The sequence below is a fragment of the Peromyscus eremicus genome, chromosome 12 (assembly GCF_949786415.1).
Source record: "Peromyscus eremicus chromosome 12, PerEre_H2_v1, whole genome shotgun sequence".
NCBI classification, from domain to species: Eukaryota; Metazoa; Chordata; class Mammalia; order Rodentia; family Cricetidae; genus Peromyscus; species Peromyscus eremicus.
This window is the reverse complement of record NC_081428.1, coordinates 79,333,701-79,354,915: the sequence shown is the minus strand read 5'-3', so window position 1 is coordinate 79,354,915 and position 21,215 is coordinate 79,333,701. Positions and strand designations below refer to the sequence as shown.

The 21,215-nt window shown below is 50.8% G+C and overlaps 1 protein-coding gene across 1 annotated transcript; it reads right to left on the bottom strand.

The window, feature by feature from the left end:
* Positions 1-173: 173 nt before the first annotated feature.
* On the bottom strand, positions 174-17,458 carry Dvl3 (dishevelled segment polarity protein 3). The gene is made up of 16 exons (XM_059277293.1): positions 17,250-17,458; positions 11,865-11,934; positions 11,296-11,417; positions 11,066-11,175; positions 10,756-10,891; positions 10,443-10,536; positions 10,200-10,269; positions 9,126-9,265; positions 8,923-8,999; positions 8,750-8,817; positions 8,467-8,616; positions 7,858-7,989; positions 7,174-7,341; positions 3,100-3,318; positions 2,603-3,013; positions 174-1,817 (listed from the first exon to the last, which is right to left on the bottom strand). Exons 1-16 carry the CDS (start codon positions 17,408-17,410, stop codon positions 1,786-1,788), a joined length of 2,160 nt encoding a protein of 719 aa, XP_059133276.1. The 5' UTR covers positions 17,411-17,458; the 3' UTR covers positions 174-1,785.
* Between the last annotated feature and the right edge of the window lie 3,757 nt (positions 17,459-21,215).

The following is a 21,215-nucleotide window of genomic DNA, read 5'->3' as shown; positions in this document are numbered from 1 at the left end:
AAGACCTGACATTTCTCAAAAGATCATCACTTTGGGACATTATTCAGTGATCAAAATCAGATACTTTTAACCCTTGAACCACCATTCAAGGCTTCATGTCTATCTTTGCCAAAGCTTTCCCTTCCCAACATACCCTAAATGTTCGCCAGTTTAGAGTAAATCAGTAATGATAATAATAATAATAGCTACCATTTATTGAGCACCTACTCTATTGTGTGCCAGGCACTGTGCTCGGCACTTTTCGTACAATATCTAATTTAAATCCTCACAACAACCCTGTGAGGTAGGTATTATTATCATCATTTTACATACAGGAGGACTGAGGCTCCAGAGAGGTTAAATAACTCTATTACACAACCAAAAATGGAGAACTGGAATTCAAACCCAAACCAACCTGACTCCAAATCCCATGCTCTGTAAATTAAGAAGGGGAGCGGAACAACTGAACTTCAGAAAGAGTGTCAGAGTGGAAGGGTGTGATATGCTGACTAACACCATGTAGGAAGAAGGATTTTAAGCGCATAAATGTTTCTGGCTGGGGGGCCTATGTAGATTGTGACGAAGGTCACCAAGACAGGAATTCAAGAGGAAGAATACTGGGCTAGGGACATATGGACACGCCTATGGAGATGTCCAGTGAGTAAAGAGATCTAAAGAGTGGAGGAAGTGGCCAGCATATCAACAGCAATTGAAAGGAGAATGGATGACACTATTTTGGGAAAGAAAGAGAAGTGAGCAAAAGATGGACAATGGAAACACTGGCATCCAGTGCATGAGCACTGGGGAGGGGGTCTCAAAAGAACAGGACATGGCAGAGTCACAGAGTACTGAAGACAGGTAAGACTGAGTCATGCTTCTAACATAGCCCTTTGTTCATTAAAATCCTAGGAAATATTTGTTAAATGAATGAATGTCAAAATATCCCCACCTCAGTTTGCCCCCAAACATGGGCTAAGGACATCTTGATGGCAGGAGGCATTTTCTGGGGACTGAACCCCAGGGCACGCTAGGCAAGCACTCTACCCAGAGCTACATCCCCAGCTCTGATACCTTTGCCCTGAAAATGTGAGTCTGGGAAGTCAGTAGAGTTTATAGCAGAGTTTTAAAGAGAAAATTGTGATTTAAGGTGGAAAACAACTTTAAAAATAACCGGAACTTTCTGGAAGCCCCAGTGGTCCTCTTGTATAACTTCAGTTGGCCTGTGTTTCCTGACTCTGTTCTCAGGTGTCACGGTGAAGATGAAGACAGGGCAGGGTGTAAGGACACAGGGGCAGGAGGGAAGTAGAGAGCGACCTGTCAGTTACCTGGAGAACCCTCTGTTGAGCCCCAGCTTTTGGCCTTTATCCAAGTACCGAGGTATTGGGGACATGTGTGGGAGGCTTTCGGACGAGCAGGAAGAGGAGCGGGCAGTTAGGGACCAGCCCCACTGTCTAGGAGATGACTTGGAGAAAGGGTCCAGCCCTGTGGGCAGGGACCAGCCCTGAGGCTTATGTAAACTTGCATAGGCACACTCTGTGTGTGTGTGTGTGTGTGTGTGTGTGTGTGTGTGTGTGTGTGTCTGTCTGTCTGTCTGTCTGTCTGTGTGAGGGGGTAGGGAGAAAACTTCTCTACTTCTCTCTGGAAAGAACAGTCTGTCATGCTTGGGTGAAGCTGAGTCCTTCCCAGAAGCCTAGTAACCTTGCACTTGTGTGGGTGTGGGGGCTGGACATCCTTGGGAAGCCCCGAGGGGCTGCTGAAGCAGAGTTCCTGGTCTCCTTGGAGGCTGGGCCTCCCTTTCCTGGGGGCTCACAGAAAGTCAAAGAGCCCGAAATTCTTGGCTGCTCCAGGCCCAGGGAAATTTGAAGGAAGAAAAAGAAGAAAAAAATTTCAGGCCCAGAAATTAGATGAGCCTGTTGGTTAGTAGGGTTAGATCTGAGAGAACCAGCACACAGGACAGGCATAGATGAGGGTCCAGGCCCAGCAGAGATATTCCCCGGAAGCCACTAGTGGTCCTGGCACCTGAGGGAGGCTCTCTGGGCTTCTGACTAGCCGGCTCCAAGCAGGGACAGACAGCATGGGTGCCTACTAGAGGTGGTTACAGCTGTGGGTGAAGGCCTGAAGTAGTGGGCAGGACAGTTAGGAAGGGGAAGGCCACTTTTTGGTGTCAGTGTGGCGGGGTAAAATCAAGATCTCTGCACACATGCTTGGGGCGGTGGGGAAAAGGGTTGGGGGGAGGTGGGTACTAGGGTGTGACACCACTGGGGTGTGACACCACTGGGGTGTGAGAATGGAGCATCGGAAAGTAGGACTAGCAGTGCAGAGCCAGGGACATGAAAAATTCTGGGAACCCAGAACCGGATGGAACGGATGCTGGTTAGTGGGCAGAGGCACCAGCTGGGCCAGAGGCAGGTTAGGGGCTGTAGCATGGATGAGCAGAGACCCTCATCCTTGCTGCTACCAGCAAGCAGGAGCAGTTAGTTCCATTTATTTCCCTTTTAGGTACCAAAGTTAAAAAAAAAAAAAAAAAAAAAGACCGACTGATGGAGAAAGGGATGCAGCCGGCTCGGGGGTGGGGTGGGGGTGGGAAGGGGTCCTGATCACATCACATCCACAAAGAACTCACTGGGGTTTCCCATTGCCATGCGGAAGGACTGTCTGCTGGCCGTCAGTTCCGGGGGCACCGAGGCCAGGTCACGGCCTGGAGGGGCTCCTGGGGGCCCCATGGCTGCAGGCGGCGGGGTCATCATAAGCATCGGGGGGCCATAAAGAGGGGGCACTCCGGGCGGGCCGTAGCTCGGGTGCGTGTGGTGGGTGCGGTGGCTGCTGGTCAGCGAATGGTGGCTGCGGTGGCTGTGTTCGCTGGCCGCCGGGCCTGAGCGCTCGCTGGGCGCCCGCTCCCGCGGCCCCCGCAGACTGCTGCGGGTAGTGTGGTCTGATTCGCTGCCGCTACCACCTGATTTGGAGTCCCCAGCTTTTGGGTCCTTCTCCTTGCGCCGGTCGCTGCCACTTCGGTTGGAGCCACTGCTTCGACTGCCTGTAGGGAACAGACAGGGCCAGGATGGAGGCACAGAGGATGCCTGGGTGGGCTGCAGACGCCTTCCGGCTGCTTTTCTGACTTACCTTCACTGTGCTGACTGCTGGCGCTGCCCCCGCCGCCGTAGCTGTAGCCTAGTTCTGGGAAGCCGGGGTGTGGATTGTAGGGATGCGGAGGTGGTGGGTACTGGTAAGGGAAAGCCATAGGCCAAGGGGCAGCCCCTGGGTGCGGCAAAGGAGCCAGTGTGTCCTGGTCAGAGGCGCCACTGGAGCCGTCATGGTCGTGAAGTGACAGGTTGGCCATATCTGTGGGAAGAGGACTCGGTAAACTGGTCTGTTTTGTGTCCCACGCAGTCAGGAGGTCTGCAGCCAAAGATGGACGGCAGGCAACAATGCTAAGTTTATGGCCACAATGGGAGGCCTGCAGATCTCCTTGGCCACTCCTCACAGCTCTGCAGCCAATCCACCACATCGAATACCCAGTGCCTTCAAGATTTCCCTAAGTACCGTTCAAGGCTGAGGCAAGAGACCTGATAATGAGTTCAAGCCCACCTGGGCTCCATGGCAAGTTGGAAGCCAGCCTGGCCTCCATTATTAGACAGTCTCAAAGAACTGAAAAATAAAATCTCCCAAATAAAACAAAAACAAAGTAAAAATAAAACAAACAAAAACAACCCGGCCCGCCCACCCATTCTCACCTCTTTAGCCATTTTCTCTTCTGTTGAGAGGGAAATAAAGTCAGGGAGTGGAAAGCTGAAGCACTAGAAGCCTCTCTGTATTGTACTATGATTCATTAAGCACACTACATATGGGGCTGGAGAGATAGATGACTCAGAGGCTAAGAGCACTCGCTGCGCTTCCAGAGGACCCAGGTTCAATTCCCAGCACCTACATGGCCTCTCATAACAGGTACCCGGTACCCTCATATAGGCAAAACACCAATGCACATTAAAAACAAAAAACTAAAACAATACACACTACCCAGCAACTCACAAAGGGTTAATCGTCAATTCTCTAGGCAAGGAAACAGAAGTCCAGAGAGGTCAAATGAACAGCCTGAGTTAACCCAGCTACAGACAGAGCAGAGCAGAGAGTGGCCTTATACATTTACCTTCTCAGATTAATTAGGAGGGGCATGTTTGGGACAACTAAGGTGAATGTTTTCCCCCAAGACAAATAAGAATAAGATATGGATGATGATGATTTATTAAAAGTCCAGAATGAGGCTAGAAAGATGGCTCAGCAGTTAAAAGCACTTGCTGCTCTGACAGATCTGGGTTTGATTCCCAGCACATGTATGGTGGCTCACAACCATCTGTAACAACAGTTCCAGGGACCCAGCAACTTCTTCTGGCCTTCCTGGGCACTGCATGCACATGGTACACAGACATACATGCAGGCAAAGGACTCATAACACAAAGTAAAAATAATTCTTAAAAATAAAAGTTCAGAATGAGGTGGGTGTGATAGCCCACTCCTTTAATCCTAGCACTCAGGAGGCAGAGGTAGGCCGATCCCTGAGACTTCAAAACTAGCTTGGGCTGGGCGGTAGTGGATATATGCCTTTAATCCTAGCACTTGGGAGGCGGGAGCAGGCAGATCTCTGTGAGACTGAGGCCAGCCTGGTCTACAAATGGAGTTCCAGGACAGCCAAGACTGTTACACAGAGAAACCCTGTCTCTAAAAACAAAACAAAACAAAACAAAACAAACCCCACAAAAAAACAAACCAACTAGCTTGGTCTACATAGTAAGTTCCAGGACAGCCAGAGCTGTGCAGTAAGATCCTGTCTCAAAGGAGGAAGAGGATGAGGGGCGTCCAGGACGGGCTGATGGGGTGTACATCTGTGTCACTCCAGCAGGACCGAGAGGTCAGCTAACCCGCATGCAGGGTAAATTAGAAGAGCAAGAGGAGGGCAGAGTCCTAAATGAACACATGGTTTGAGGGCCTCCTTTGTAGAAGGCTCTTGCCCTGATCACATTTTCCTGGTGCTGTTGTGGAGAGTGGGGATGACGTAGGAAGGGCCAGAAAAAACTCCCCACCCTGCTTGCAGCCAGAACTGGTACTAGTTCACCAACAACACTACTTCCTTTCTTACATCCTTGAAATTGTGCACTTCCTAAAGGTAAGCTGTTCTCACAAGAGCTAGAACTTCCTTGAAAGGAGTATAAAGGGACAGTAGGACCGATCACCTGCCTAGGACATCCTTTGCTCATGTGCACATGAATTCTAAGAAAGCTATAATTGCTCTATAGAAGCCTTCTATACCATGAGATCTTCTTCCAAGAACCAAGGTGATCCAGTCAGCTCTGCAGGAAGAAGCCAGGGTATGGGACTCTGAAATTGCTTATGGAGCCTGCCAGCCAAGCCACTAACTTGTCAGAGGGGTGGCAGCGTGCAGGCAATGAAGGGAAGCAGTGGCCTGTACTGGCTCAAACGCAAAGAGCGGTAGGGTGCTGCCCTGGGGACCAACAGTATATCCAGGGTGAGCACATAGTTCCTCTTTGAGCCTGCCACATTCCCAGCTCAGACTTGTGGCCTCTGCAAAGAAAAAGGCTTTTCTGTCAGCACATCCTGAGCTGAGCCTTGGGTGGCCTAGGTGGAGGACCAAGTTGGGGCCAGGAAGGAAACATCTTTTGAGCAAAACTGCCATAGCTGTCTTGGAAGCTTTGTATGTTGCAAGAGGTCTGGGACCCTGGGCTGATGTCTGCTAACAATATCAATAATAACCAGTTTCTATGAGTCTACTAAACTATCAATGGAAGATATACCCAATTTAAGATAATGGAATGTGAAAATAAAAAGTGCACCTTATAATCAATTAAATATATGAATAGTAGGCAACTTTTACGGAGCACTTCTTGTAGGTTGCACACTGTTCTAAGTGGTTTACATACATTATATGATGTTCGAGACAGCCCTATGGCCTAGGTTCTACTCTTCCTTCCTTCCACCTCTGACTTATGAGTTGAAGCACCTACTGATGTTCACAGTAAGGGCAGAGCTAACATTTGAACCCAGAACTGCCAGTCCAAAGTCCATCACAACTCTGTAAGGGCTGCTGAGGGACAGGAACCCCACCCTCTACCAAGGGATGGTGTTCTGTGGTATCGGCCACTCTAGTCCCAGAAGCATTCTGAGTTAGCCATTGGGTGCCAGCCAGCACCACAGGTGTGAAGGAAAGCTGTTTTGGGCAGAGGTGGCTGCGGGCACTGGGGCTGGGACTTAGCTGCTGGTGTGAACAGCAATGTCTGTTTGAGGTCATCATCTGGAGGCAACCGAGAAGGAAGGGTCTCCACAGGGAATTCAACTTAATTATGCTCAATGGCTTTGCACCCTCTCAGGATCAAATTTAAACTCCTTAGTGCAGTTTGTAAAGTCCTCTTCAACTGGACTGACAATTTCTCCAGCTTTACTCCATGGTATGGTTCACCCCCAGGCTCTTAGAAAGACAGGATTCCCTGGCCAATCCATATCCTGACTCAGTAGTACCTGTTGGTTCATGGACAAGGGCAGGCACTCTGTTTAGTCTTGCTGAGACAATGTTTTGGGAGCGTCATGTATCTTGAGCAGCCCAGAACAGTGGGGACTAGAACCAAAAGATCTGGATCCAAGTCTAACTCCTTTATTTCTAATTGTGGAACCTGGGGTAGACTATTTTACACCAATAAATCTATTTCCTCATTTGATAACATGGACAGGACCCACCCCACCCCCACTGAGAGGTGAAGACTGAGTGGGATGTAGGTTGACTCTTCAGAAACCACTGGCACCATGCCAGTCACAGAACAGGCACTCGGAGTATGCCAGGCTCAACACAGCGATGGAAGACCAATGGAGAGGCCAGACTGGGCTGCTTAGATCACAGGGCTCAAGCTTTGAACAGCCCCCAGCTCTGTTGAGCCTACCTAGGTCTCCTGGGGTCAGCTATCACATCACATCCTTACTCCCATTCAGGGGACAAGAAAGGGGAGGTGGAGATCCTGGGTATGGTCGTGGCATGCACTTATAATCCAATCCTCAGGAGGCTGAGGCAGGAGGGTTTCTGCAATTTCAAAGTCAAGCTGGCTACACAGCAGGTATCAGGCCAATAGGATCTACATAGCAAGGCCCTATCTCTAAAAAAAAGGAGAAAAAAAAAGGCGGTGGGGAGGCACGTACTGCCACAGAGGTCACCAAAGATGTAGTAGCACTGCTCAGAGAACGTGATCTTGTTGACAGTGTGGCGGATGAAACCGGCTTTCAGCAGGTTGCTGGCGTACTTGCGGGCCTCCCGCCGGTCCGTGAATCCTTCCACATTGTGGTACAGCCAGTCCACCACATCTGAGCCTGGGGATAAGGCTGCCAGTTGGTTTGGGTTCCTCTGGCTTCACAGAAGCTGTGAGCCTGAGGCACTAACAGCTCAAAGGAGTTGCCCATGGGGGCTGCTGGGTCCCCCCACCCCTGCCCTGCTCCATGACCCCCCACCCCTGCCCTGCTCCATGACCCCCCATCCCTGCCCTGCTCCATGACCCCCCATCCCTGCCCTGCTCCATGACCCCCCACCTCTGCCCTGCTCCATGACCCCCTACCCCTGCCCTGCTCCATGACCCCCCCTGCCCTGCTCCATGACCCCCTACCCCTGCCCTGCTCCGTTCCATGACCCCCCCACCCCTGTCCTGCTCCATGACCCCCCACCCCTGCCCTGCTCCATGACCCCCCACCCCTGCCCTGCTCCATGACCCCCCACCCCTGCCCTGCTCCATGACCCCCCACCCCTGCCCTGCTCCATGACCCTCTACCCCTGCCCTGCTCCATGACCCCCCACCCTGTCCCGTCCTTCTTACAGCTGTAAGGTTCTCTCACCAATGAAAGCGTTGGGAATGGTAATCTTGAGCCACATGCGGTCTCGAACCTCCAACCCTGATTCAGGGGAGGCCATGGCTTTTACGATGGCTGCCATGTCACTGTGGATGGAGAGGTGGAAGTCATCTAGGCCTGGGGGGAGAGGCAGGGTAGTGAGACAAAGCGGAGCCGTGGAGTTAGGAAGAGCGGCATCCCAGCTCTCCCACTGGGACAGTTTTCCCTTCCGTGAAAATGAGTACTTTAATGTACACCCAAGAATACGTGAAAGAGTAATTCAGTGCTTTCATGAAGGTACTTAGCACAGTGTAGATGTTATGACAATAAAAATGAGTGTTTCCTTCATACCACACAGTAATAACATTCTACTTAGAACCTGGTGAAGTATATGCTGGGAGTCCAGTGGGGAAACTGAGGCTCTGTGGGCGCTCACCATATGTGAGGAAGCAAGTACGTGCAGTGTGGCTCTAAGCGCCTGTTGGGGAAGGGCTGCAGTGTGAGGCACCTGGGATGAGCAGAGACCCCCAAAGGCCCTCCACGGTGCACAAGCGGGTCATCGGGCCTCCCGCCTGGCCTTGTGTGCTGGCCCAGGGGACAGGCTTGAATACTCACGCTCTGTGTCGGGAATGGAGCTGGTGATGGAGGAACTGGTGGAGGTGATGGTGCTCAAGGACGGGCTCATGCCATAGGCAGGGAAGGTGCCTGTCATGGCTGCAGTGTGAGAGACCCAGGCTGCAGGGTCGATGGGCCGGATGGGCTCACCTGCAGGGAGTACGAGGGGTCACAGGGTGCCCACCCCGCCCACTCTGGTGCTCAACGTGTAAGCTGAAGACATGAGGGACAGAGTCGACATACGCCAACACCAACTTTAGGGCTGAATCCCTTGTCTACTTACTCCGGGGTAATGTGAAGCACCCACGTGGACTTGGGTCCCAGCACTTGGCTACGGTCAGAGTGATGGGCCTGAAAACAAGGTTGTCCTAGTAAAGGCAGGATGTATGAAGGCCAGACCAAGCCTGCTTCCAGAAATGCCTTTCCCATCTTCCCCGAACCCCACTCCATTCATACCCTGGTTTGTGGACAATCTCCCGCAGTACTCGGACTGCATCGTCATTACTCATGTTCTCAAAGTTGATCTCGTTTACCTGAAAAAGAGGGCTAAGTGTGAGAGAAGAGGCAGGGCTCAGGAGACGGAGGGGGAGCTGGTTGAGGGCCTTCCTCCAGACAGCAGGGACCTCTCGCTCTCTACCACCCAGGGTAGGCAATGATACCTGTAACAGCATATCTCCTGGTTCGATGCGTCCATCGGCTGCCACGGCCCCACCCTTCATGATGGAGCCAATGTAGATGCCTCCATCACCTCGCTCGTTGCTTTGGCCCACAATGGAGATGCCCAAGAAGTTATACTTTTCTGCAGGGAATAATTTAACACTTTGAGAAGGGCAGGGCTCCTACCCATTAGTACAGAGAAGAAAGGGGCAGGGCCCCAATCCATTAGTACAGGGAAGAGAGGGGCCAGAACTGGTTATTAGTACAGAGTAGAAAGGGGCAGGGCTCCTTATCAGTACAGGGTAGAGAGGGGCCATCGGGTTCCTACCCATTAGTACAGGGCAGAGAGGCCGTGACTGACATAATAACCATGCAAATATTACTGTACAGTATGCACTTAAACATGTTTTTGATTTTTCTACTGGTTATGAGGCAGGGATTCCAGACTTACTTTTACAAATCGGCAAGACGTAAGTGCCCTTCCTAAGCCAGTGGGTGTCAGGAGTTAAACTCAGACTCAAGTTAAACTCTTTCTGTTATATTTAACTGCCTTTAAAATGTGTTATATTTTTATCCACTTGTTTTGTTGTTTGTGTGTGTGCAGGTGAGAGGACAACTTTGGGAGTCAGTTTTCTCTTTCTCCCATGTGGGTTCTGGGACTGACTGAAGTCCGGTCATTAGCTCAGGGGCGGGCCCACCTGCCGAGGCACAGGCATCAGCTGTCTTCTAAAGAGTCAGAGTCAGGGATGCAGGGACAAGATGAGCAGGGACAGGGCTCTCAGAAGTCACCTCCCACAGGAAGCCTCCCGGGGTGCCACGTTCTGCTCCCACAGCTCTGAGTTTATCTGTTATAGCCCTGACAGTGAAATACTGAACCGATTATATTACTTATCAGTGTTATTCATAAAAGAACAACTTGAGAATAGGGAACATATATTTTTTTTCCTGTATTGGATATGGGACCTAGGGCCTTGTACTCTGTCACTGAGATCCCACCCCAAGTCCCAGAAAATGTATGTTGTATTTCCCAGAAGCCCCTGATGCCTTCCCAGCTTGAACCTGTTCCCCAGACTCACCCATGTTGAGAGTAACTGTGATGATATTGAGTGACATGGTGGAGTCCGTGATGCTGCTGAAGGAGGAAGACTGGAAGACACAGTGGCTGTGAGCAGCAGGCAGGCGTGGGGTTCCCACCCCTGCCCACTAAGATTCCAAACACCGAGCCAAACACAAGAGCTCCGAGGAAGAAAGAGCTGTGGTCCTGCGTGGGAAGGACTCATAATCTGCCCTGCTCATCCTGAACACCAAAGAGCCCATACCCGCTCAATCCGCGAGACCTTCTGCTTCCGCCGCCGCCGCTTGTGTCTCCTCATTAGGCGCGAGGCACTGCTCTGTTCTGTGGAGCTGCTGAACCTGTGGGCCCAAAGTCGTTCCCCACCAGGCTGGCCCATCCTGGCCCGGTAAGAGGCACTCCACAGCCCTGGCTCCAACACAATGCCCACACCCCTCCCAGAGGTGAAGCATCCGAGGATTCAGGCCTCCTCATGAGTCACTTGCCGTGTCCCCGTTCCCCCCCGCCCCCCCCCCAGCGCCCCCACTCCCATCCCAGTACCTATGAAAGTCAAGGCCCACCTGCTGGTGGAGTCATCCTCATCTGAGTCAAAGAAGCTGGTAGTCTCCAGCTCACTGCTCATAAGGGTGGATGAACTGTCATAGCCACCGGGCTCCCGCCGCCGCTCGCCCTTCGCAGTTCCATTGAGCCGGGCTGCTGCAAGGGAGGTAGGCAGCTGGGTCCATGCCAGGCCCAATGTAGGGAAGAAGGGATATGAGGCGGGCAGGCCAGGGGCTGCGCCAGGCATATCCGTAACTCTGGGAATAGGGTGAAGAAGGAGGGAGCTGGCTGAAAGCTGCTGAGGGGAGGCTTGAAGTGGGGAATACACACCGTGCTCTGGGCCATCCCGCCGTCGGGGCCGCTCTCGTTGAGCAGACACCAAGGAGTCGGTCTCCGTGTCATTGTCCAGGTTCTCCTGGCTGCCTCCACTAGCATGAGGGCTAAAAGGTAGAGAGGACTTGGTGGAGAAGAGAGCAGGCTGGGGGCTCCCTTATCCAGCCCTGGGTTGAGCTGAGGTGCCCCTTTTCCATGGGCCATGCCCACCTTCAAGTCCCACTTACTGAAAGGACGGGGGTCGAGAGTCCCCAATGCCCCCCGTGCGTTCCATTGAAGGCGGCAGCTCCGGTGGATGGTCAGCGCCGAAGGGAGCCGGCTCCGGGTGTGAGCCTTCGGCAGATACCAGCTGCCGAGGAGAAAATAAGTGGTCACAGGGGGGCCAGGGAAAAGCAAGCTGTGGCTTCCGGCAGGACACGAAGGACAGGAGAGAGTGAGACAGAGAAGAAGACAGGCCCACGCAAGGGCAGTTGGCCAGGCGCATGAGGGAGAGGGGCTGGCGGGCACGGGTTACTGTAGCAGAGTTGGGGCACAGCACAAGTGACAGAGGATGTCAGCTGGCAGCAGGTGTCTGGATGGACAGAGGAGACCTCTGAATCAACACTGTGTGTTCCTCTTTCTCCCTTTCTCCCCTTCCACTATTCCCTCACATTTCATTAAAGGCTGAAGACTCTAGATTAAAAAAATCATTAGAAATTCAGATACGGGGGCATCAAATCACCAGCTGAAGTCTTAGCTAAGCCTTTCCTCCCTCTGCCCCACCACAGGGATACAGCTAGAGCTGACGGCTCCTTACCCAGGACACCACTCGGCCATTGAAGCAGGGTAGCTTGGCATTGTCGTCCGAGATCTCTTCCTTCACCACCCTGCAGGGAAAGGGGGATGTCAGAGAGAACTTTCTGATGTAGGAGTGGAGGGTCCTCATAATCTGAGTTGTCCTTTACCCTAAGTGTGAGATCAAGCCATCAACACAAGACTGTTCAGCTGTGAGGAGGGACTAGGGACATATCCTTAGCACCTCCACGAAGTAGGACAGAGAGGAAGGAGCTGTGGGGGGAGTCAGAAGTCAGGAATACACACTATGCTCTGGGCCACCCCTCTGGCAGGGCCATATCTGGGCCAATTGCCTCACTAGAGCATCGGCTCAGCCACTGGGTGACTGCAAATTATAATGGCCCCACGCCACACCTCAGAACCCCTAGGGCGCATGCCCTATTCCCAGCATGACTTTCCTTTTCCCTCTGACCTTCAAATTGGGAAAAGGCAGCACAATTCTTACTATTCTTCATTTCTCAACTAGGAATCCTGACTTTGTTCTGAGAGCTGTGGGCCACGAGTTAAAGGAACTAGGAAAGAGGAGAGAAGGCATTCACGAACATCCATGTGGTACATATCTGTAATCCAGTCAGCACTTGGGAAGCTGAGGCAGGAGGATTATGAGGTGAGCCTGGGCAATATAATGAGATTCTATCAGGAACAAACAATAAGGAAGAAAGGAGGCTGAAGGTGGAGGCCAGATGGCAGAGTGCTTGCCTGGCATTCACAACACCGTTTGACCCAACACCACATACTGGGGACAGTTGTGCATGCCTGTAATCCAGCACTAGAGAGGTGGAGGCCAGAGGAGCGGCTTAAGGTCATCCTTACCTTCAGACTGAGTTTGAGGCCAGCCTGGGATATACGAGGACCCCTACCCACCCTGCCCCTGAAAAAAGGAAAGGAATGACGATTGGCTTTATTTACTGAGCATGCGTCATGGACCCAGCATCATGCTAAGCACTTGGAGCATCATGTCATTCCCACAATGATGCTATAAGGGGAGAAAAGTGGGAAACTAAGCGTAGGTTCAATAATCCACCTAAACACACCACTAACAAGTGGAAAGCTGGTGTTTGAATCCTAGTCTGTGTGACTCTCCATTTTTATCTATTATATCTTCTATTACTATAGTCAGAACACATAATTTTACAAAAAAAAAAAAAAAAGCTGGGCAGTGGTGGCACACACCTCTAATTCCAGCACTCAGGAGGCAGAGGCAGATGGATCTCTGAGTTCAAGTCCAGCCTGGTCTACAGAGAGTTCAAAGACAGCCAAGGATACACAGAGAGACTCTGTCTCAAAAAATATATATGCATGTACATACATATATAAAATATATAAGCCGTGCGGTAGTGGTACATGCCTTTAATCCCAGCACTCAGGAGGCAGAGCCAGGCAGATCTCTGTGAGTTTGAGGCCAGCCTGGGCTACCAAGTGAGTTCCAGGAAAGATGCAAAGCTACACAGAGAAACCCTGTCTCGAAAAACAAAAACAAAACAAAACAATATATATATATAAAATATATATTTATATAAATAATTTGTACTCCAGCCTCCTTTAGGTAGACAACATAATTCTCATTTCATGAATAAAGAAACTGACATTTGTTAACTTATTCATGGTTACAATACTAAGAGATGTTACAGTTGGAATTGAACCCCAGGCTGTTCTGACTTCAATTCTCTTTTCACTCTATGTCGCATTTTTTCCTCCCATTTGATGATAGATGTAATGGGTCTATGGGGGATGAGGGGACGTAATGTGGGGCATGAAGGACCATAGAAACTGGTCCTGGCATGCAGTCTGGCCTTGGGAATGTGGCAGGGCCAGAAGTTAGATACCGACCATGGTTTGGGGCCAGAGATGGGAATGGGAACTGCTGTGGACCATCACACTCTCACTCACCCCAGGAGTACACAACCAGACCACAGGTTAGAGGACCACATGCTTACAGTTCTGGGGATGCAGCAAGCGAGGAAGCTGTGAAGCTCAGGCCCCTCTCACTCTTACAGTGGTTTCCTTGTGATACTCACATTCTTGAACTTACGATGAAGCTCCTGAGCCAAGGCTATCATCTCCCTTCCATCTAGCTCCCTACCATCTCTAATCCCACAGCAACCCTAAGAAAGAAGCCCAGACCTATCAGCCAGTCTGCCACTGGGTTCCCCAAGCTTGCAGCCCTGCATGATAACCTGGCTCAAGAGGAAAAGAGGGTTCCCATGACACACAGCACGGACACTATGTCCTTGCGGCAGTAAAGTGCGGCTGAGTCCCCCCACCACTCCATCCTCCAGATGTTTCTTCTCTTTCTGGGGGTCACCAACAGGCCTACAAGCCTCTGCTGACTCGAGATGCTCAGCTGGACTTCAGCAGCTTTGGAGGAACCTTAGACTGCACCCTTGGTGGGAGGGCTGGGCAGTCAGGGCTCCACAGCAGTCTCCCTCCCCCCCTCTTACTCAGATTAGAGTCAGATAAACAAACTGGGCTCAAATCCCTATCCTGCCACTTAGTTCTCCCAGCTTAGAGATGTCTTTTTAACTTATCCACGCCTTTGTCTCATCCTGGTAAATGAGACTCTTAGAATAGAATAAAAACTAGTTACTGGTTCTCTCTAGTTTGAGTAAGATCTACACTCTTTCATTAAATGTAAGTGCCCTTTTCTTTTCCAGATTTTTATTACTTTTTAGTGTGTGTGTGTGTGTGTGTGTGTGTGTGTGTGTGTGTACAGGTGTATGGAGGTCAGAGACAATCTGTGGAAGTTGGATTTTTCCTTCTACCATGTGGGTCCTGGGGCTAGAGCCCAGGTCATCGGGCTTCACCAAGGCAAGGGCCTTTATCGGCTCTCCAAGGAATTTGAGAGCTAAGTCTACCCCGAGCTGGACAAATATTTTTGGAGAGCAGATGGGAGTGGGATTCCTAAGGCCTCACATTCTAACCTCTGAGGCTGAGGTAAGGCAGGCTTCCTCCTCCCTGCCTGCTTTCTCTCTTCTCAACAGGGGTCACTGGCCTAGGCTGGCTGGAGCGCCCTGTTACTTTCCCAGTTTGCCAGGGCTTACTATCTTTTTAAGAGGAAAATCTATAACATGGTCATTTGCATAGTATTCCTCAGTATTATGTCTGCTTCCTCTCTCTCTGACACACACACACACACACACACACACACCCCTACAGCGGTGTGAGCAAGACTTCAGATTTTGGAGTGAGACCCCCTACCAACCAATCTCTGTCACTTACTAGCTGTGTGACACAGGCCAAGCTCTTCAGGCTTTTTGCATTCTCGTTTCCTTTGTTGCAAAGTGGGGACATTAGTGCCCATTTCATAGGCTGGCATGAGGGCTCAGAGATGAAAGATGTGTAAAGAATTATATCACTGTCAGGCAGATTGTAAGTACCATGTGACGGGCTTGTAAAATTAAAAAAAAATGAACAGGAGCCTCTGCGATTAGCCCTCTGTAATAGGAGAGCCCTACTGGGTCTTTTGCTCATTTATCCTTGGTGTGTGTGTGTGTGTGTGTTAAGTCAACAATTAATCACATCCACTTCATTCTGAGCATGTTCTCAACCCTGCTAGAACAGCCAACTGATAATTTGCAAAGGGGGCTCCGGGACCACAGATGGGTACAGGATGGCTTCAGGTGGTACATGATAAACGCTGCTCCGTTCAATAGTTTAATATTTATTTGTGACATAGTGTAGAAATAAATAGAAACAGATAATCAGGCCTGTCTGTAGTTGATGTAGTATTATTAGTTTAGTCAGCTAAGAAAAAAAGAGTGGACAGGCAGTTAATTTCAAGAAAAACATTCTGTGAGCGGTGAGCAGATGCAAGGGGAGGCCTTTTATAATTGTACTGAGGCCTGCTTGCACAACAGCCTTGGGAAGGCAGGAAGCAGCCCACGGTGGTCTGCTCGGGAGGCAGAGGCAAGTGGGGGTGGAGAAACAAGACTATTCTAATCTCTCAAGGCATCTGGCCCAGCATACCCTGAAATATTATCCCAGTTCCTTCAGGCCCTGCTCCCTTATTTTGCTCAAGTCAGGTTGAGACACTCACCCACCTCTCCCCAGCTCTTCCAGATAGATCCTGAAAAGATCTTCCAACCAGGCACGCCTAACTCTAAAGACAGACAAGCATCACCACAGTGGAGTACTCATCCTGGGATGAGAACGGAATCAGGAGAATAGTCAGATCTATTCTCCACTGTACAAAACACTGCCATGCACAGTATTTCAAGAGCTCATCAAATGCGGAGATCCAGGGCAGAAGATGACAAGTAAGCCAGGCAGGAGACAGAAGGTGCTTGCCTCCTGGGGCTTGGAGGGCGGGCCTTGGGAGAGAAGCCAGATTAATGAACACTGGGGAGAAGAATGTCTCCCCTCACCCAGCTCTGGGGCCTCAGCTGCAAGTACAGCGCAGGCCTCAGGCAAGTGCATCAGAGGAACCTTCAGGCCTGGAGGGTCCAGAAGAGGGTGTGTGTGTGTGTGTGTGTGTGTGTGTGTGTGTGTTCTCCATGGCCTCTAGGCCCACTGTCCAGTTAACGTGGGCAAACTTCGGCCCCTGGGAGAGGGGTGTGTGTGTGTGTGTGTGTGTGTGTGTGTGTCCCCTCTCAGGCCAGCTGCTACAGAACCCTCAGGCTCCAACATTCCAACCTCCCTTAAAGGGGCAGTCCCTGCTTCCAAACTGCAGCTGGGTAGGGAGGGGAAGACAAGAGAACACCAATAGGCCCTCCCTGGCCTTCCCATCCAAGCTCTGAAGCCCTATGCAACATCTCCTCTGGGATCACCATCTGGCGAGAAAAGGGCCCAGCACCTGGTTAGTGAGGACTCCTCCTCCGGGTCAGGCAACACCCCATCTGCCCAGGGGAGAGGGGAGACCGCTCAATAAACATCAGGTCCAGCATCTAGCCTGGCAGAACACCCCCCAACTCCCTCTCCAGTTCAAAGTCCCACCGGCTGTGGCCTTAGATACAGCACACTCCAAATAAGGCTCTGACTCGCAGCGCTCAGAGGATGGGAGAAGGCAGGCTGGGTGTCAATAACCCCAACTCTGTGCTTAAAAGGTGGCACCTGGAAGGCGGGCTGAGGACTCCTGACTTTGGATTGGAGTGGAAGGGATGTTACGTCTACGGGGGCCGCTGATCCGTGGGGAGGGAGGGGGCCTGAATGGTAGGAACTAGGGGGACAAGGCCTCCAGGAGGTGATCGGGAGTCCCTCAAAGTCAAGAGGATCCCAAGTGACCGAGCCGCTCCCTTGCTGCAAGCGGGGCTAGAAACCAGTGCAGCGAGGGAAGTCCGAACTGGCCGCGTTGGCCCCTAGCAGCGGAGCGGCAGGGGCTCCCCGGGGGCGGGGCGGGGGCCATCCTCACCCAAAATCGTCATCCATAGACTTGAAGAAGAACTTATAGCTGGGCCGCTGCAGAACGCCCTTAAAGTCCGCCAAGGTGACGCGCTCGGCGGGCAGGGGCAGCTTCACCAGGTACGGCGTCTCCTGCCCGTCCAGGTGGTAGATGATCTTGGTCTCGCCCATGGCTCCGGCCTCGGCCCCGCGACGCGGCGCGCGGCCTGCTCGGGCAGCGGGGCCGGGCCTCTCCCGCGGCGCTCGGCGCTCGGCGCGGCCCGCTGCTCAGCCCCGCTCAGCCGCCGGCCGGGGCGCCAGCTCCCTTGTTCTCCGGCCGCTCCCGGGTCCCAGCGCCGCCCGCCGCCGCTTCCGCTCCCCACTCCCCGGCGCTCGGCTGGCGACCGCGACTCTTCCGGTGGCCTCGGCCCTCCCGGCTCTGGGCTGAGCCCAGCGCGGCCCCGCCCCGCCCCGACGCCGAGCCGCGCTGGCTGCTCTCTGCCGACTGCCCGCCCACCCGCCGGGCGGCGCTCGGTTCTTGGCGATCCGGGTTCAGGCCGCTGGAGGTGGAAGTCTCCACCCGGTGGGCCAAGGGAACGGTTTGCTGGCTCCTGTGCAGCCGGAGAGGGGTGGAACACAGGTGCCACCTTCTGCAGAAAGGATGGATTTGAAGACCCAACTGGATCCCCGGAGGAGGGTGGTTTCGGTGTGGAGCTTTTTTGGGTTCTGCTGACAACACAGTTGCTGTCATAGGACGATACTAAACTAAGCTCCTTGAGGGCTGAGCAAGTTCAAGTTCTCATCCTTATAACCTCAGCGCCTGTGCGCAAGTTAGAGAAATGGATTGGGCAGGTGTGGTGGTGCACGCCTTGAATCTCAGCACTCAGGAGAGAGATGCAGGCAGATCTCTGAGTTCGAGGCCAGCCTGGTCTACAGGACAGCCAAGGCTACACAACTCCCCCTCCCCCCCCCCAAAAAAAAAAGAAAAAAGAAAAAGAAAAATGAAAAGAGTGCAAGCAGCCAGGCTTGGTGGCACACGTCTTTAGTCCCTGCACTCAGGAGGCAGAGGCAGGTAGATCTCTTGAGTTCCAGGACAGCCAGGGCTAAACAGAGAAACCCTGTCTTGAACCCCCACCCCCACATGCAAAAATTAGAGAAAGAGAGGGGGGGGGGGAGAGAGAGAGAGAGAGAGAGAGAGAGAGAGAGAGAGAGAGAGAGAGAGAGAGAGAGAGAGAGAGAATGTGTATGATTGGGAGAGTAGGTGTCAAAATCAGAACTGGGTATAGCCAGTCTGTGGTTCAGCTTCTCAGTTGTAACAATGTATACCAGAGGTGGCTTCAAAACTCTCTGCAACCCTCCTTTCTGGGATTATCATGTGCTATTATGGCTGCATTTCAGTCACCTGAAATGTCACGACCTCCTCTGCTCAAAAACTTTCATATTACCCAACATGCCTTTTACCCTCAACATGTTACACAAGGTTCTTCATAATCTAACATCATTCTTCCTCTATAGTCTTTCTCATTACATCATAACCACATATTTTATTACAGGCAAAAGAACATAATCAGGAGCAGTTACATAATCTATGTTGTTTTTTTTTTTTAAAGATTTATTCACTTATTATGTATAGTGTTTCTGTTTGCATGTATCCCTGCAGGCCAGAAGAGGTAGCCAGATCTCATTACAGATGGTTGTGAGCCACCATATGGGTGCTGGGATTTGAACTCAGGACCTCTGGAAGAACAGCCAGTGTTCTTAACCTCTGAGCCATCTCTCCAGCCCCAGTTACATAATCTATGTTTTAACTTCATATCCTTCATTTAATCTTTTTCTCCAAGTAATGTGTATGCATAACTAAACAGTATTAAAACTTGTTTTCAAGATTTATTGTTGTGGAATATTACTTTAGGCAAAGATGTGTTACATTCCTTTCTGTTGCATTTGTTTAAGGATGTAAAGATGTGTTACTAAAGACGTGTTACATTTATTTCTGTTGCATTTGTTTAAGGATGTAAAGATGTGTTACATTTGTTTATGCTGCACTTATTTACAATGTAAAAAGGTGTTGCTTTGACTGCTTAAGGCACCTGATTCATCTAATAAAGGCTGAATGGCCAATAGCCAGGCAGTGGAGGGATAGGCTGGGGTGGCCAGCAGGAAAGAGAAGAGAGAACGAGGGAGAAAGAAAGGGGGATGCCCAGGGGCAGCCAGACACAGAGGGTATACAGAAAAAAGGTAAAAAGCCCTGAGGCAAAATATAGATCAAGAGAAACAGGTTAAGTTATAAGAGCTAATGGGCCAAGTATAAGATAGGGCTGAGCATTCATAACTAAAAATAAGTCTTCGTGTCATGATTTGGGCGCTGGCAGTCCAAAAAAGCCCACAATATATTTATTTAAATTTTCAACACAGGGTTTCTCTGTGTGGCCCTGGCTGTCCTGCTCACGCTGTAGACCAGGCTGGCTTTGAACTCACAGAGATCCGCCTGCCTCTGCCTCCTGAGTGCTGGGATTAAAGGTGTGTGCACCACCAATGCCTGGCAAGATTTATTTATATATGTGTGTATGTGCACACATGATAGGTATCTCAAGTGGTCAGAAGAGGGTGTTAGAGTTACAGAAAACTGTGAGCCACCCACCGATGATGTTGATGCAGGGAACTGAACTCAGGTCCTCTGTAAGAGCAGTAAGCCCTCTTAACAGTTGAGCCACTTCTCCGGCCCCAGTATTAAAACTGAAAAGTCCAGAATGACCTTGAACCTTCTACTCTCCTGTCTCTGCTTTTCAAGTGGCTGGGGTTACAGGCATTTAACATGATGCCTATTTCTTTTTTTTTTTTAATTTACTTATTATGTATACAATGTTCTGTGTGCATGTACACCTGCACACCAGAAGAGGGCACCAGATCTCATTACAGATGGTTGTGAGCCACCATGTGGTTGCTGGGAATTGAATTCAGGACCTTGGAGGAGCTGCCAGTGCTCTCTTAACCTGAGCCATCTCTCCAGCCTGTCTGTCTATTTCTTTTTTTTTTTTTTTGGGGGGGGGGTTCAAGACAGGGTTCCTCTGTGTAAGTCCTGGCTGTCCTGGAACCCACTTTGTAGACCAGGCTGTCCTTGAACTCACTGAGATCCACCTGCCCCTGCCTTCTGAGTGCCAGGATTAAAGGTGTGCACCACCATCACCTGGTCTATTTCTTGATTTACACATTCTAGACATTGCCTACTGATGTTCCACCTTTTACGGTCTTGTGAATGTAGCAACATTTCTACCACTAAAGCCCAGGTTGTTTGAGCTGCATAGCTAATCTATGATTGAGAGTTGGTGCAGTGGTTCAGTGTAAAGGCCACACCGGACAACCTGAGTTGGATTCCCAGGGTCCACATGGAGGAAGAACTCCTGCAAGCCTGACTTCCACAGGTACACTGGCATGTGTGTGCTCCCCAACACCTCCACACAAGCAAAATCATTCTAAAAAATGAGTTGAAAAAAATTTCCCTTCAGAATTCTGAAGGCATTTGTTTTCTAGTTCCATCAATAAGGGATTGGCTTGATATGGTTTCAAGGCTTGGCTTCTTTCTAGAAGCCTTTGGGCTTTTTTTTTTTTTTTTTTTAATTCCTGGGACTCTGTGTTGCCCGGGCTGGTTTTAAATTCCTGTGCTCAAATCATCCTCCTGTCTCAGCATCTGATAAGCTGGACTAGAGGTATGTAATGGCTTTGCTTAGTGGGGCTCTTTCCTCATTCATGGTGCCAGGCATTTGGAGTATCTAGAAATGCAACAATGTCCTGAATGGATATTGTCCTAACCTCTTTCTTGCTGTCATTCTCATTAGATGTTGGACCTTCTGGATTGACTCTTCCTATCCTTTTTGCCTCTACTATTTTTGACAATTTCATCTTATTATAAGGTTTCCTGTTATTAGAACCCTTCTAGTCACTTATTTATCCAATATATCAGATTTCAATACTCCGATATACTGGTATTTACGTAGGT